Source organism: Scyliorhinus torazame, chromosome 31, assembly GCF_047496885.1.
Source record: "Scyliorhinus torazame isolate Kashiwa2021f chromosome 31, sScyTor2.1, whole genome shotgun sequence".
NCBI lineage: Eukaryota > Metazoa > Chordata > Chondrichthyes > Carcharhiniformes > Scyliorhinidae > Scyliorhinus > Scyliorhinus torazame.
In genome coordinates this window covers 10,265,402-10,282,723 of record NC_092737.1, presented here as the reverse complement: position 1 = coordinate 10,282,723, position 17,322 = coordinate 10,265,402, and the positions used below count along the sequence as shown (strand labels likewise).

At 56.4% G+C, this 17,322-nt stretch overlaps 1 protein-coding gene across 2 annotated transcripts in view; it reads left to right on the top strand.

The window, feature by feature from the left end:
• Positions 1-16,940, top strand: part of tnfsf12 (TNF superfamily member 12) — a 112,470-nt gene extending 95,530 nt beyond the window's left edge. For both annotated transcript variants that reach the window (XM_072493320.1, XM_072493319.1), the window contains exons 2-6: positions 418-556; positions 3,079-3,123; positions 4,492-4,533; positions 14,181-14,296; positions 15,553-16,940. In XM_072493320.1, coding sequence (XP_072349421.1) covers positions 418-556; positions 3,079-3,123; positions 4,492-4,533; positions 14,181-14,296; positions 15,553-15,792 — 582 coding nt within the window. In that variant the 3' untranslated portion in view covers positions 15,793-16,940. The remainder of the gene's footprint in view (positions 1-417; positions 557-3,078; positions 3,124-4,491; positions 4,534-14,180; positions 14,297-15,552) is intronic.
• Positions 16,941-17,322: the final 382 nt, after the last annotated feature.

Sequence of the window (17,322 nt, the reverse complement as noted above, 5' to 3'; positions counted from 1 at the left end):
CGGAACCGTTGGAATTCTCAACCCCAGAGGATTGTGGGAAATTGTGGCGTTTACTCAAGGCTGAGATTGTTCGGGTTTTGGGCACTGAGATGATAGGGCGAGAAAGTGGAAATCAGGTCAAAGGGCAGCGTCATGGATGGCGGCAGAGACTTGAGGACTGAATGGCGTCCTCCTGCTACTCCTTCCATTTAGGAAGAGCCGAGACAGGAAGCAGAAGGCCTCCATGTGACAAAGTTGGAGAAGGGTGATGACAGTGGGCAATAGGGTGGGATATGAGCCCCCCTCCGGATGCATGTTGTGCGTGGGTTCAGTTGGACTTCCAATAGCCAACCCAGCCAGGTGAGGCTGGCAGGGTCTGAAGAAATGGTTGGCGATGCATCCTACCCAGTGCCCACTCTCTGCTCTGCTCTCTGACAGGGGGATACGCCAACGTTGCTGGAGAGCATCCGACCGGACCTGCCACGGGACCCAGGGAGCTCTGGAGTGAGGTTGAGTTTCCTGCAGGGCCTGCTGGAGAGCAAGAGGTTGACGCGGATAAGGAGAGCGCGGCGAAAAGGTAAGAAACTGCCCCTCTCCTCAAGAATCAAAAAGCTCCCCACGGCACAACGGAGGCCATTCAGCCCCCTCGTCCCCCTGCGAGCTCTTGGAAAGAGCTAGTCAATAAATCGCATTCCCTGCAAAATGTTTTCCTCTTTCATAGATTACATAGATTACATAGAACATACAGTGCAGAAGGAGGCCATTCGGCCCATCGAGTCTGCACCGACCCACATTAATCCCTCACTTCCACCCTATCCCCGCAACCCAATAACCCCTCCCAACCCTTATGGACACTACGGGCAATTTTTAGCATGGCCAATCCACCTAACCTGCACGTCTTTGGACTGTGGGAGGAAACCGGAGCACCCGGAGGAAACCCACGCAGACACGGGGAGAACGTGCAGACTCCGCACAGACAGTGACCCAGCGGGGAATCGAACCTGGGACCCTGGCGCTGTGAAGCCACAGTGCTATCCACTTGTGCTACCGTGCTGCCCAAAAGGACGGGAGGGAGGGGGAGATGGTGGCGTTGTGTAATGGGGAGGCCTAGGTTTGAGCTCCGGGATCGAGGGTTCAAATCCCACCACTGGCGGCTAAGGGAGGAGTTTAAATACAATTAATAAAATCCTGGAATTGCAAAGTAGTCCTCCGTCACGATGACCCTGAAACGATCGTTTGTGGTAAAACCCCATCTTAATGTCCTTTCGGGAGGCAAATCTGCCGTCCTTACCCAGTCAGGCCTACGTGTGACTCCAGACCCCTCAGCCATGTGGTTGACTCTTTGACGCTCTCAAGAGGCAATTAGGGATGGGCAACAGATGCTGACTTTGTCAGTGACCCTTCATGTTTTCGGGCAACACGATGCTGAACAACCCCGAGTGTGCGCTGGCAGCTACACTCCTAACCCAGTTCCACGATCGGGCAACACTATGCTGAACAATCCCGAGTGTGCGCTGGCAGCTACACTCCTAATCCGGTTCAAGATAATCTGTCGAGCTCGTAACGTGGCTCATTTAGACTTGCTCGAAGAGACACGGGGACCCGTTCTGTGCAAGCAAAAGGAACATGTTCAAAGATAAAATCAGATTACTGCGGAAGCTGGAATCTGAAACTGAAACAGAAAATGCTGGATGATCTCAGAAGGTCTGGCAGCATCTGTGGCGAGAGAAGGGAGCGGACGTTTCGGGTCTGGATGACTCTTTGTCAGTATGCTCCAGCCTTGCGCCCGTTTTACCTGGGAGTTGGGGAGCCGATAGATCCTCATTGCTTTCCCCGTGGCAACGCAGAGTCGACCTGCCAACCAATCAGCACCTTTTCTCCCTGTGGTATAGATGGTTGTGATGGTTTGAAATTTGGCATTCCCGCGTTTCTCCTGTCGAGTGCGAGGTGAAAAGCTTCGACGACGCGCCTCTCTCTTCAGCAAGGTTTTTACAGAATTTAGCACCGTTCTAAGAAATGTCAGATTGGGTTTGGAAACGAGAATGTGCGCGGCGAAACCTGGTGTCTGGTCACCTGATGGATGATGGGCGTGAAGCTCGGAGCCTTTGGATCAGGAAATTAAGAGCTTCGGGAGGCGGGACTCGAGAAACGGAAGCGGGAGACGAGCAGGAGAAGACGTGTTTTGAAGATCGGACTAACCGGAACTTCAAAAACCAGGGTTGGCATGATGGAAATGTTTGGAAGACCACGGTTGCCCATGCCAACCGGAGCACTGAGACGATAACAGCAGCGGAAGAACAGGCCATTCGGCCCAACTGCACATTTGAGAGGGCCACCGAGCCCGCCCCAGTCTCCTGGGCCGATACAGCCCCGGCTCCTTGTCCTATTGTGGGATCCTGCTGTGCGTCAAGAGGGGGGCTGCCGCGTCTCCTCGGCAACGACAGTGACTGCGCAGCAAGAAAGCCACGCTCCACTGGCCGTGGACTACTCGCGGGTCGTCCCGGTGCTAGGGGAATGCAAATTGGGGAACAGGAGGAGGCCATTCAGCCCATCGACGCTGTTCAGTGACTGTGTGGCTGGCCTGTGCTCTAATTCCAGACACCTGCTGAAGGCCTTTGCACCTTTGCTTAACAAAAATCTATCAAGCACTGATTTAAAATGATCAATCGATCCAACGTAGGTTGTATTGGCGCGAGAGAGTGGAGTGTAAAAACATTTCCTGATTTCCGTCCTGAAATATCTGACTCTAATTTTGAAACTCTGGCCCGAGACCGACTCGCTACCGACCCCTGGGTGTTCCCTTTGAGACCCTGAACATTTTGCTCAACTCACCCCTTTGAAATTTGCGGGATTACAAGGAGAGTTTCTGTAAGGTCTCTGTTTGAAATTGAATCCGTGCAGAGGTCCAGCAATCCATCTGCTCAATAGACAACGGCCCTCGCTCCCGAGGCATTTACTTCAATCCTTCCTGCGGGATACAGCTCGAGTTAAAAGTCCAATTTGTCACCCAGTTTAAACCTTGACCTTCCTGAGCGGTTCTGAGATCCGTCTATCCCTCTTCGCCACGGTAATCATTTCTGATTCCATTTCTCCCAACAGTTTCTGCAACAAAGAACAAACAGCCTTTTGCAGCTCATTTCGAAGGTAAGGTCTATCTGTCTTAATATGGGCTGGGAGGGAAGGGGCAAGGGGGAGAGGGGATCCCCCAAAACACCCCCGCACCCCTCTCTGTTCTGTAGCATTTGCTGTTAAGTGAGGTTAAAACTCCATGAAAATGGACAGGATTTTAGTTACAGGTTTTATTGATCAGAAAAGCCCCATATCCCTCAATCCCTCCCTCCATATCCCTCAATCCCTCCCTCCACATCCCTCAATCCTTCCCTCCACATCCCTCCATATCCCTCAATCCCCTCCATATCCCTCAATCCCTCCCTCCATATCCCTCAATCCCTCCCTCCACATCCCTCAATCCTTCCCTCCATATCCCTCAATCCCCTCCATATCCCTCAATCCCTCCCTCCATATCCCTCAATTCCTCCCTCCACATCCCTCAATCCTTCCCTCCATATCCCTCAATCCCCTCCATATCCCTCAATCCCCTCCAAATCCCTCAATCTCACCCTACCTCCATATCCCTCAATTGCATTTGCTCACCTTCTCAACCACAGAGTCAGTGTGTGTGGGACCCGTACCCCAGTGAGAGTCAGTGTGTGTGGGACCCGTACCCCAGTGAGAGTCAGTGTGTGTGGGACCCGTACCCCAGTGAGAGTCAGTGTGTGTGGGACCCGGACCCCAGTGAGAGTCAGTGTGTGTGTGGGACCCATGCCCCAGTAAGAGTCAGTGTGTGTGGGACCCGTACCCCAGTGAGAGTCAGTGTGTGTGGGACCCGTACCCCAGCGAGAGTCAGTGTGTGTGGGACCCGGACCCCAGTGAGAGTCAGTGTGTGTGTGGGACCCATGCCCCAGTAAGAGTCAGTGTGTGTGGGACCCGTACCCCAGTGAGAGTCAGTGTGTGTGAGACCCGTACCCCAGTGAGAGTCAGTGTGTGTGGGACCCGTACCCCAGAGAGAGTCAGTGTGTGTGGGACCCGTACCCCAGCGAGAGTCAGTGTGTGTGGGACCCGTACCCCAGTGAGAGTCAGTGTGTGTGGGACCCGTACCCCAGTGAGAGTCAGTGTGTGTGTGGGACCCATGCCCCAGTAAGAGTCGGTGTGTGTGGGACCCGTACCCCAGTGAGAGTCAGTGTGTGTGAGACCCGTACCCCAGTGAGAGTCAGTGTGTGTGGGACCCGTACTCCAGTGAGAGTCAGTATGTGTGGGACCCGTGCCCCAGTGAGAGTCAGTGTGTGTGGGACCCGTACCCCAGTGAGAGTCAGTGTGTGTGGGACCCGCACCCCAGTGAGAGTCAGTGTGTGGGACCCGTACCCCAGTGAGAGTCAGTGTGTGTGGGACATTCAATGATGGAGTGTGAAATATCTTCTGAAATTTGATTTGTTTTCTTGTTTTTCTTTGTAGTGATGCCCAATAACGGTGGTGGGACGTATATAGTTGAAAATGGTAGGTCGATATTTCTGTTGCGCCTGATTAAGTTTTTTCTTTGTGGCCTAGCTGCCCAGATTGGAATGATTCGAATCCGGGAGTTAGTCTACGAGCAGAATTCAATGTTGGGGGGCGGGGGTCTTGCCCAGAGATTGGAGAGTTGATGGGTCATCACTACTGTCACGGGGAATTAGTGCCTGTTACCTAGCCAAGTCGGGCCTAGCCCGGGATTTAGGAGCCTAGTTCCACCCCTTTCCATAGCGCCAGGGGTCACTCATTCAGGCACTGAGTGTCTTTGAGCGAGGGACCCTACCCACCACCTTCCCCAAGAATCCTGTAACCAAACCGGAGCGAGGGTATTTCAGACCGCCTGGGTGGGGGTCCCACACCCGTATTGATTGAGTACGACCGGCAGTTGGACTTGCCCACTCGAGGTCCTCGATTAATATCCTGGTGACAAGGCCTTAAGTCCCCACTCAACACCCTTCCACCTGAGGTCTGGTGGTGGGGTGAGGGGGGGGGGGGGGTCATTAAATTCCCCTGTCACCCTCTCTGCCTCTGTCACCCTCTCTGCCTCTGTCAACCTCTCTGCCTCTGTCACCCTCTCTGCCTCTGTCACCCTCTCTGCCTCTGTCACCCTCTCTGCCTCTGTCACCCTCTCTGCCTCTGTCACTCTGTCGCCTTGTCTGAGACACGAAAGAAAATAGTGGGCAGCACGATCGCACAGCGGTTAGCACAATTGCTTCACCGCTCCAGGGTCGATTCCCTCGCGCGCAACTGTAACTACCAGGCGGTTATGGCCACTCAGCACATGGAGCTCGCCGTCCGAGACGATTCTCCACACTGTGTGGAGTGATGCGACCATCAATTCACTCGAAGACACGTGGAGAAGTAAACCGTGGTTTTAATCAGCTTAGAACTGAGCCTGCCTGTGACCGGTACGACACTGAAGGCGGCCCCGCAGGTCAGCAGCTCTTATATTTCCTGTAAAGGGGGTGGAACCATGGGCGGAGCCCGTACATGCCCCAACATATCCCCTGTGGGTGAAGCCACACACTGGCCCATAGGTAGAGCCCACAGGGTTAATAACATAACACCGTGCACTGGTGAATTATCAGTAATTATACATTCACCACATTCACCCCCTGTTTAAAAATGAAGTCCGGCGGGGGTGACGGGCACATAGATTCAGTCGGTCCGGTGCTCGGATTGTACGTTGCGACCGCCAAAGCACTGGTGTTGTAGCCGCTTCGGGTGGCTGTGGAAGTGGGTCCGGAGCGGGCACAGGCATGGACTCCGGGAGCGGCTCTTCCAGAGCTTCATTCCTGTGGACCGGTGCGGTGGGTGGGAGGGAGCGCGGGAACCATATAGGGGTGGGGGCGCTGAGCATGGGAGGTTGGACCGGACATAGTGTGGGGGATGCAGTAGTGGGAGTGGTGTTGGAGCCTGCAGGCGCCAGGTCCCGGAGGGAGACGGTATCCTGCCGGTCATCGGGGTGTCTGATATACGCATAGTGTGGGTTGGAGTGCAGGAGCTGGACCCTCTCTACCAGGGGGTCGGTCTTATGGCTCCGAACATGTTTTCGGAGGAGGACTGGACCCGGTGTCATCAGCCAGGGCGGAAGCGAGGCCCCTGAGGTAGCTCCCCTAGGGAAAACAAACAAATGGTCATGAGGAGTCTGGTTTGTGGCCGTGCAAAGGAGGGACCTAATTGAGTGGAGCACACCGGGGAGGACCTCCTGCCAGTGAGAAACCGGGAGATTCCTGGACCGCAGGGTCAGTAGGACGGTCTTCCAGACCGTCGCGTTCTCCCTCTCCACCTGCCCGTTTTCCCCTGGGGTTATAACTGGTAGTCCTGCTCGAGGCGATGCCCTTACTGAGCAGGTACTGACGCAGTTCGTCGCTCATGAACGACGAGCCCCTGTCGCTGTGGACATAACTGGGGAAACCAAACCGGGTGAAGACACTATGCAGGGCTTTAATGACAGTGGGGGTGGTCATATCAGGGCAGGGGATGGCAAACGGGAAGCGGGAGAACTCATCTATGATGTTAAGGAAGTACGTGTTGCGGTTATTGGAGGGGAGGGGCCCTTTGAAATCGATACTGAGGCGTTCAAAGGGACCCTTTACCAGGTGGGCCTTATCTGGTCGATAGAAGTGTGGTTTACACTCCGCACAGATCTGGCAGTCTCTGGTTATATCTCTGACCTCCTCGGTGGAGTAGGGCAGGTTGCGGGCCTTGATGTAATGGGCGAACCGGGTGACCCCCGGGTGGCAGAGGTCATCGTGGATAGCCCGTAGTCGGTCATCTTGCGCGCTGGCGCATGTGCCGCGGGACAGGGCATCTGGGGGCTCGTTGAGCTTCCCAGGAAGATATACTATATCGTAGTTATAGGTGGAAAGTTCGATCTCCACCTCAAGATCTTATCGTTCTTGATCTTGCCCCGCTGCGTATTGTCAAACACGAAGGCAACCGATGGTTGGTCGGTGACGAGGGTAAACCGCCTACCAGCGAGGTAGCGCCTCCAGTGCCGCACGGCTTCCACGATGGCTTGGGCTTCTTTTTCGACCGAGGTGTGTCGAATTTCGGAGGTGGTGAGGGTGCGTGAAAAAAACGCTACCGGCCTGCCTGCTTGGTTGAGGGTGGCGGCGAGAGCGACCTCTGAGGCGTCGCTCTCCACCTGGAAGGGGACGGACTCGTCCACCGCGCGCATCGGGGCTTTGGCGATGTCCGCCTTGATGCAGTTGAAGGCCTGGCGAGCCTCGGCTGCCAGTGGAAAGAGGGTGGCCTTAAATAGTGGGCGGGCTTTGTCCGCATACTGGGGGACCCACTGGGCGTAATAGGAGAAAAATCCAAGGCACCTCTTCAGGGCCTTGGGGCAGTGAGGGAGAGGGAGTTGTAGGAGGGGGGCGCATACGGTCAGGGTCGGGCCCTAGGACCCCGTTATCCACGTCGTAGCCGAGGATGACTAGCCTGGTTGTGCGGAAAACGCACTTCTCCTTGTAGGTGAGGTTGAGTTTTTGGGCGGTTTGGAGAAATCGGTGGAGGTTGGCGTCGTGGTCCTGCTGATCATGGCCGCAGATGGTGACATTGTCCAAGTACGGAAACGTGGCCCGCAGCCCGTACTGGTCCACCATTCGGTCCATTGCTCGTTGGAACACCAAAACCCCGTTTGTGACGCCAAAGGGGACCCGGAGGAAATGGAAAAGGCGGCCGTCTGCCTCAAACGCCGTGTAGTGGCGGTCCTTGGGCGGATTGGGAGCTGGTGGTATGCAGACTTCAGATCTACCGTAGCGAACACGCGGTAGTGCGCGATCTGATTTACCATGTCTGCAATCCGGGGAAGGGGGTACGCTTCGAGCTGCATAAACCGGTTAATGGTCTGGCTGTAATCAACCACCATCCGGAACTTTTCCCGGTCTTGACGACCACCACCTGAGCTCTCCAGGGGCTATTGCTGGCCTCTATGACCCCCTCCCGCAAGAGACGCTGGACCTCGGACCGAATGAACGTCCTGTCCTGCGTACTATACCGCCTGCTTCTGGTGGCTACTGGCTTACAATCGGCGGTGAGGTTTGCGAAGAGTGTGGGGGTGGGGTCGATTTTTAGGGTCGCGAGGCTGCATATGGTGAGCGGGGGCAGGGCCCCCGAACTCAAGAGTTAGGCTCCTGAGGTTGCACTGGAAGTCGAGTCCCAAATGGAGAGGAGCGCAGAGGTCTGGGAGCACATATAGTTGAACATTAGCGTACTCAGCGCCCTGGATCGCTAGGGTTGCAGTAGTGCACCCTTGGATTTGCACCGAGTGCGACCCAGAGGCGAGGGATATGGTTTGTTGCGTCGGGAATATTGGGAGTGAGCAGCGTCTTACCATGTCCGGGTGAATGAAGCTCTCTGTGCTCCCGGAGTCGAAAAGGCAATGGGCGGGATTCTCCACTCCCGCGCCGAAGTGGCCGCGCCGTCGAGGTTCACGACGCATAGATGACGTGGCCGGCGCCGCATAACGGACGTCACCCGCGCATGCGCGGTTGCCGTCCTGTCCAAATCCGTCCCGCAAGAAGATGGGGGACGGATCTTGCGGGGCCGCAGAAGGAAGGAGGTCCTCCTTCAGAGAGGACGGCCCGACGATCGGTGGGCACCGATCGCGGGCCACCCCACATTCAAGGTGAAGCCCGGTGCAGAATCCCCCCTCGCCCCCCCCCGCCCCCCCCCCCCCCCCCCCACAGGCCGCCCCCCCCCCAGTGTTCACGCACCGCCCACGACGGCGACGACCAGGTGTGGATGGCGCCGGGGGGAACCCGCCGTTTTGGCCTGGCCGCTCGGCCCATCCGGGCCTCAGAATAGCGGGGGTGCCGGAGAATCGCCATTTTGGGTGTCTCCGGCGATTCTCCGGCCTGCGGCCCGCGGAACTCGACCGGGCCGTTCCCGCCACTTGGGAGAATCGCGGGAGGGCGTCGGACCGGCGTCCCCGGAAATTTCGGCGGCCCAGGCGATTCTCCCAACCGGCGCGGGAGTGGAGAATCGCGCCCAAGGTGTCGCGTACTCGTTAACCCGGACGGCCATCATGGAGCTCCGGAGGTGCTTAGGTCGCGACTGGTCCAGGGTGACCGCGCTGAGCTGCGGGTAGCCGGCGGCGTGATCGGAGGTGCTGGGGCGGCCCCGCGATGGCAGTCCGTGTAGGTCGTACGCGTCGAGCGGCGGAGCAGATGGCGGCTCCCGTTGGTCGAGCGTGGCGGGCGGTGAGGAAGACGGGGTCCAAGATGGCGGCCCCCATGGATCGCACGTGGCCGGCCGCGTGGGGGAGGATGGCCAAGATGGCGGCCCCCGTGAGTCGCACATGTTATGCGGAGGCGGAGTCGGCAGACACGCTGCCACCTTGCGAGGTCTGCGGGCCTGTGAGTCTGGGGATCGGGTCTGTGAGTTCGAGTTCTTAGGCCTCAGGCAGACCTTGGCGAAGTGTCCCTTTTCGCCCGCAGCTGCTGCAGTTTGCGTTGCGGGCCGGGCCGTGAAGTCGGGGGTGTTGGGACTGGCTGCAAAAGTAGCAGGGTAGCCCCCCATGTTGGGCGGGCGGCCTCGCGGCACAGGCCTGGGGTAGTCTCTGGTCGGGGGCCCACGAGGGGGTTGCGTGATTGGCCGGGAACGCAGTCAGGCTCTGAAAAGCGGCCTCCAGAGAGGTCGCCAGTTTTACCGTGTCGTCCAGGTCCTGGGCCCCTTTCTCGAGCAGGCGCTGTCTCACATAGTTCGATCGGACCCCCGCCACGTAAACGTCTCGGACGGCGAGCTCCATGTGCTGAGGGGCCGTAACGGCCTGGGAGTTACAGTTGCGCGCGAGTGCTTTGAGGTCGCGTAGGCAATCATCTAGCGACTCCCTGGGGCGCTGGCGGCGAGTGGGGAAGACGTGTCGCGCGTATACCTCGTTCACAGGCCGCACATCGAGGCGTTCGAGTAGTGCGAGGGCCTCTGTATAGGACGTGGCGCCGTCGAGCTGGACAGAAATGCGATGGCTCACCCGTGCGTGGAGGAGGCTCAGCTTCTGTTTGTCAGTGACGGATGCGTAGACGACGCGGCGAGATAGGCCTTGAAGCATCGAAGCCAATGTGAAAACATTTCTTTCACCTCCGCGGCCTGCGGATCGAGTTCCATTCTGTCAGGTTTGAGGGCTGATTCCATAGTTGTGTTTAAGCTGATTAAATTGATGCGACCATCAATTCACTCGAAGACACGTGGAGAAGTAAACCGTGGTTTTAATCAGCTTAGAACTGAGCCTGCCTGTGACCGGTACAACACTGAAGGCGGCCCCGCAGGTCAGCAGCTCTTATACGTCCTGTAAAGGGGGTGGAGCCCGTACATGCTCCAACGTATCCCCTGTGGGTGAAGCCACACACTGGCCCATAGGTAGAGCCCACGGGGGCAATAACATAACACAGTGCACTGGTGAATTATCAGTAGTTATACATTCACCACATGGAGTCTGCACGTTCTTCCCGTGTGTGCGTGGGTTTTGTCCGGGTGCTCCGGTTTCTTCCCACAGTCCAAAGATGTGCATGTTAGGTGGATTGGCCATGATAAATTGCCCTTAGTGTCCAAAAAGGTTAGGTGGGGTTGTTGGGTTATGGGGATAGGCTGGAGGTGTGGGCTTGGGTGGGGTGCTCTTTCCAAGGGCTGGTGCAGACTCGATGGGTCGAATGGCCTCCTTCTGCACTGTAAATTCTATACAAGATGCATCAGTGAATCAGCACCACTCCCATTTCACACTCTGCCTGAATTTCTATCTCATCTCTCCCACTCTATCTCTCTCGCTCTCTCCCTCTCTCGCTCTCACTCTCTATCTCTCTCACTCTCTATCTCTCTCCCTCTCTATCTCTCTCCCTCTCTATCTCTCTCTCCCTCTCTATCTCTCTCTCCCTCTCTATCTCTCTCTCCCTCTCTATCTCTCTCTCCCTCTCTATCTCCCTCTCTATCTCTCTCTCTCCCTCTCTATCTCTCTCTCTCCCTCTCTATCTCTCTCTCCCTCTCTATCTCTCTCTCCCTCTCTATCTCTCTCCCTCTCTATCTCTCGCTCTCTATCAGATATCCTGGGTTTGAGCTCACTGCAGTGATCTGAGCAAATAGCGCACTCCGGCACTGAGGGAGTGCCACAGTATCGGAGGCGAGCCCTCAAACCGAGGTCGCGGCTGCCCTCTGGAGGGGGTGCCGAAGACCCTGCAGGCGTCATTTCAAAGAGCAGGGAGGGGGGTTGTGGTGGGAGGCTGGGGGGGGGGGGGGGGTGGGGGTGGATGGTGAGGCGAGGGAGGGATGGGGTTGGGTGGTGGTGCGGGGGGTGGGTGAGGCGAGGGAGGGGTGGGGTTGGGTGGTGGTGCGGGGGGTGGGTGAGGCGAGGGGGGGGGGGGTTGAGGCAAGGGGGGGTTCCGCCGGTGTGTTGTCCAATTTTTATCCCTCAACCTGCATCACTTTTAAAACCAGAAACAGATGATCTGGGTGGTATTGCGCTGCGGGATCTTGCTGTGCGCTAATTGAATGCTACATTTCCAATATCGCCGACTCTTCAAAAAGTGATTACTGGCTGCGGCGAACCTTGCGACGTCCTGAGGATGTACAAGGGGCTAGAGCAATGCACGTCTTTGCCTGCAGTGTGTGAACCGGAGTGGGTGGTAGTCAGGACATCCACCCTGAGGGGGGTGAGGGGGTTAATCGCTAACCCATCAGGTGAGAACAACCGGCTTCCTCCCAGGTAGACGAGGAGATCCACCGAATCGTCGTCTCCAGTCGCATCGTCACGGGAAACTCTGCCTGGCTTCGGAGCCGATCCTTGGCCAGGCCCGGCATTCCGAAAGCAGGCCCCCCCCAGGCTGGTTGGCGCTCGGCCCGGCAGCCTTGACCAGGTGGAGGGAATCTCTGTTTACAAACCCTCCCAGTTAAATCGTGACGGACTGGCTGACGGGCTACACCGAAGGCTCCGATCACAGTAAGAATCCTGGTCCAGCAAATGAGCAGGTTGGCAAATATAATGTTGGCTTTTACTGCGCGAGGAATGGAAAAAGACAAGTCGGGAAATCTTGCTACAGCTTCTTCACGGCCTTGGCGAGACCCTCCCACGGTGGCACGGCTGCCTCCCAGATCCTGAGGGGGACCTGGCAGGGTGGATCCTGAGAGTATGACCCCCCCCCCCCCCCCCCCCCCCAGGGAGCAGTGGGGATGTTGGATCACTAAATCCAAGGCCGTGTTACAGAGAGTTTTGCTCGGCAGGGTAGTAGGGGGCAGACAGGATAGTGGAGTTGAGACCACAGACCAATCAGCCATCATCTTATTGAATGGTGGAGCAGGCTCGAGGGGCCCAGGGTCCTTCTCCTGCTGTTATTTCTTACAATTCTCCAGCTTGTTTAACCGTTAATCTCGGAGGAACGTAACTCCAGGAATAAAATCTGCACCACTTGGGGTGCCTGGTGCACAGGTTCAGCATTGACGGGTTCAGAGAGAGGGGGAGCTGATGTACTCCGTGTGCAGGCTGTTCGGCCTACATCAGCCAACAGGATCTGTGGCGATGGAAGTGTCCTGGTGATGGGAACAGGACATTGCTGACTGTCTTCAGTCAGACCCCTGCACACTGGTAGGATGATGGATGCTCTTCCCCGATTAGTGAACAACCTCGAGATTCTTTGGCTACCAGGGCAGGTCAGAGGTTGGGAATCCTGCGGAGAATAACTCGCCTCCTGACCCCACAAAGCCTGTCCACCATCTACAAGGCACAAGTCAGGGGTGTGATGGAATACTCTCCACTTGCCTGGATGAGCGCAGCTCCAACAGCACTCGAGAAGCTCGACACCATCCAGGACAAAGCAGCCCCGCTTGATTGCTCCCCTCCCACAAACATTCACTCCCTCCCCCACCGACGCACAGTGCCAGCCGTGTGTACCGTCTACAAGATGCACTGCAGCAACTCACCAAGGTTCCTCAGGCAGCACCTTCCAAACCCACGACCTCCACCATCTAGAAGGACGAGAGCAGCAGATACCTGGGAACCCCACCACCTGGAGGTCCCCCTCCGAGTCACTCACCATCCCGACTGGCCGTTCCTTCACTGTCACTGGGGCATCACCCTGGAGCTCCCTCCCTAACAGCACAGTGGGTGTACCTACACTACGTGGGCTGTAGCGGCTCAAGAAGGCCGCTCAAGGCTGATGATGTCGTTCAATAAGATTTTAATCGGAGCCTGGTCCCACTCTCACTGGGCCTGGACAGCTTCAACCAAAGCTGCCATCTGGTGGCCGAACTGGCCAACTGCAGCCACTCGACAAACACCGGACACAAAACCCACACTCGCTTTTCTCCCAGCGCCTTTCCCCACCTCCGGAACGGCCCAGAGCGTTTTGCAGCCAGGGAGGTCTGTCGGAATCAGCGGCAAACGTGGGGGAAATGCTCGGCTGCAGCACCTGTGCAGGGAGAATGTTTCAGGTGGAGCTGATAACTCGAACTCTGCCTCCGCCCAGCTCTCCTGATGGGAGACGGTTGCCTGGTGGTCACGCCACTGGGCCCAGGCTAATGCTGCGGAGCGGGGGGCCAAGGGTTCAAATCCCACCACGACCAATCGTGGAATTTAACTTCAATTAATTAATAAATCTGGAATTAAAAGTCGGTCTTAATCTTGGTGAGGGTGAAACCATTATTGAATGTTGTACAAACCCATCTGGTTGACTAATGTCCCCTTTAAGGAAGGCTGCTGTCCTTACCCGGTCTGGCCTACATGTGACTCCAGACCCCACTGCCAGTGGGGTTGACTCTTAACTGCCTCCCTCCTTCGCCCTCCTTCGCCTCCTTCACCCTCTTTTCCCCTCTTTCGCCCCGCAGAAGTAGATTCGGAGGAGCGACACAAAGGAGATGGAGAGAGATAGAAAGGGGGTGGGGGGGGGGGGGGGGTGGGGGGGGGGTGGGGGGGGGGGGGGGGTGGGGGGGGGGGGGGGGGGGGGTGTGGGGGGGGGGGGGGGTGTGGGGGGGGGGGGGGGTGGGGGGGGTGGGGGGGGGGGGGGGGGGTGGGGGGTGGGGGGGGTGGTGAAACAAGGATGGGAATTTTAAAATCTAATTGAAAGAGTTAGCCGGCATCAATATCATTAATTTGTGACACAGAGAGTAACAAATTCTTCAAAGGATTTTGCCGCTTTTTCTTTTAACAGATGGGATCATCAGAAAGTGGTCGGAAAAGCCTCTACAAGTGAAAAATGCATTGTTGTACAATAAGACCGGGGAGTTCATCGTTCTCAAAGAGGGACTATACTACGTATACAGCCAGGCAAGGCACTCGCGTCCCAGTACAAACTTGTCTAAATGTTGTTTTCGCTTTCACAACCAATCAAAGTCTCGGTTTTAAATTGTGTCTCCTTGTTAACAAATCCATCACCTCATCCCCTCCCCTCGATCTCTGTAACTGGGGCTGTCCGCAGTCAGGCTCAACTCAGTGAGGGAATGACTTATTGTGATGTTAATCTGCATTCCCAGCTCTGGTCGATCGGTTAGAGTCAGTTTGTGGCGCTGCACTGTCAGAGGGTCAGTACTGAGGGAGTGCCGCACTGTCAGAGGGTCAGTACTGAGGGAGTGCCGCACTGTCAGAGGGTCAGTACTGAGGGAGTGCCGCACTGTCAGTGGGTCAGTACTGAGGGAGTGCCGCACTGGCAGAGGGTCCGTACTGAGGGAGTGCTGCACTGTCAGAGGGTCAGTACTGAGGGAGTGCTGCACTGTCAGAGGGTCAGTACTGAGGGAGTGCCGCACTGTCAGAGGGTCAGTACTGAGGGAGTGCTGCACTGTCAGAGGGTCAGTGCTGAGGGAGTGCTGCACTGTCAGAGGGTCAGTACTGAGGGAGTGCTGCACTGTCAGAGGGTCAGTACTGAGGGAGTGCCGCACTGTCAGTGGGTCAGTACTGAGGGAGTGCCGCACTGTCAGAGGGTCAGGACTGAGGGAGTGCCGCACTGTCAGAGGGTCAGTACAGTGCGGCACTCCCTCAGTACTGACCCGCTGACAGTGCGGCACTCGTTCAGTGCTGACCCTGACAGTGCAGCACTCCCTCAGTACTGACCCTCTGACAGTGCGGCACTCCCTCAGTACTGACCCTCTGACAGTGCGGCACTCCCTCAGTACTGACCCCTCTGACAGTGCAGCACTCCCTCAGTAGTGACCCTCTGACAGTGCGGCACTCCCTCAGTACTGACCCTCTGACAGTGCAGCACTTCCCTCAGTACTGACCCTCTGACAGTGCAGCACACCCCAAGTCTCTCTGTCTCTCTCTCTCTCTGTTTATCTCTCTCTCTTTACCTCTTTCTCTCTCCACCTCGTTCTCTGTCTCTCTCTCTGTCTGTCTCTCTGTCTCTGTCTCTCTCTCTCTCTGTCTCTCCCTCACTATCCCACCTCCAGCAGTGACACTCCCTCACTATCCCACCTCCAGCAGTGAGACACTCCCTCACTATCCCACCTTTGTTGATTCTCGCCCCATACCGTCCATCCTGACTCGATGAAGGCCTGACTGGATCTTGTGTCTTTGTTCACTGTATGCAGGTTCACTGTGATGACAACACCACGGCCTACCTGAAACTGGAAGTGAAGGTGGACGACGCGATGGCCTTTCGGTGCGTCCAGGGATTACCCACCACCCCAGCTGTATGGCCAGCAGCTTGCAGTCCATTCCTGTCAGGCCTCCGGTTTAATTCGGCTGCGGAGGCGATCTCAGATCAGAATTTACAGCATCGCAGGGGTGCACCTGAAAACCAAATCCTTGACCTACTTCGGGCTCTTTAAGCTTTAAAGGGGCCTCGCCCCTGTGTGTGGGTGGGTGGGTGGGTGTGTGTGTGTGGAGACCACTGCATTTCTCCCAGACTTTACAAACAGAAAAAACCACAGCGTCAAAAATGGAGAGACAGTATTTCTGTGCCTTTTGTAGGCCTCGCTGATTCGCTGAACCTTTCCACCCGGCTACTGGGACAATATCTTCCGTTTGAACAGGTTGCCGCAAAAATCTCCGCATTTGTCCGCGATCGAGTCCCCCTTCCTCGGGGAATCTGGATATAAAATTTATGCCTTGCCGTTTTGCCATTTTCAATCCCCTCCCGTTCCCCGTACTTCAGGCCTCCGCTGTGGAATGGACGGTGGGACGCCCAGAGTTCGCCTCAGGCTCCTGATCGCCACCTGGTGACTTTTGCCGGAAGTGCCTGTGGGAAGAGGGGGTGGAGGAGAGGGAAAGGATTCACGGACATCAGACAGTGCAGAAGGAGGCCATTCGGCCCATTGGGTCTGTGCTGGCCCTCTGAAAGAACGCCTAGGCCCACTCACCCGCCCTAACCTAACCTGACCCCCACATCTTTGGATTGTGGGAGGAAACCGGAGCACCCGGAGGAAACCCACCCACCCAGACACGGGGAGAACGTGCAGACTCCGCACAGACAGTCACCCGAGGTTGGAATCGAACCCGGGTCCCTGGCGATGTGAGGCAGCAGTGCTAATCCACTGTGCCACCGTGCTGCCCCCAGCTGCGATGTCCCGACACACTCGAGGCCACTTGCTCCAAACTCCCCGCATACTCTGGGAGGGCCTTGTCGCAGCGAGGCATCTCGAGATGCGCCCCCGCTCCCCATGAGCGACGGGCGGATTTCACTGTGTCACCCCCCCCCCCCCGCACTGCTCCCTTGAAGCCAGGTTTTGAGATTTTTTTTATGGTAGTTCAGAGCTTGAACGCTGCTGACAAGACAGATGTTGTTGAAACTTTCCATCTGCGACTCATCAGGCGAAATGCAAGAATGTTAAATTTCAAACTCTCTCACAATTTGTACTCCAAGAGAAAAGGTTGCTCATTGGTTGGCATACCTGACTTTGATTGGACGCGGCGTTGCCGGGGAGAAAGCAACGGGGAACTACAAGCTCCCAAAGTGCCTGTGTAATTGGGGGGGGGGGGGGGGGGGGGGATTAAAAAAAAGGCTTCAAGTTTGAACAAATTCCTTTTGTTTGCAGAGTGAGGGCCCTTCGTATTAATGTTCAGCGATTCTAAACCAATGGAAAACCTTGGAAGCATTTCCCTCTTTTTAATTGGGTTAAACATCAGTCTATCTGCTTTTCGATTGGCTGTGCGATGCCGGGGGGGGGGGGGGCGGTACTCTTGAAAATGGTCATGCCAGGTGACTAGTTGCTGTCGGGGGTGAGGGTGTCACGTGATCAAAACTCCAGGATTACCTCCAATAGAGTTGACAACTCCAGCGGGGCCTCTCGAGATGCAGGAACGAATAATATTTAAAGTTTAATCATCGTGTAAATAGTTCAGATGTACCTTTTGGTCCA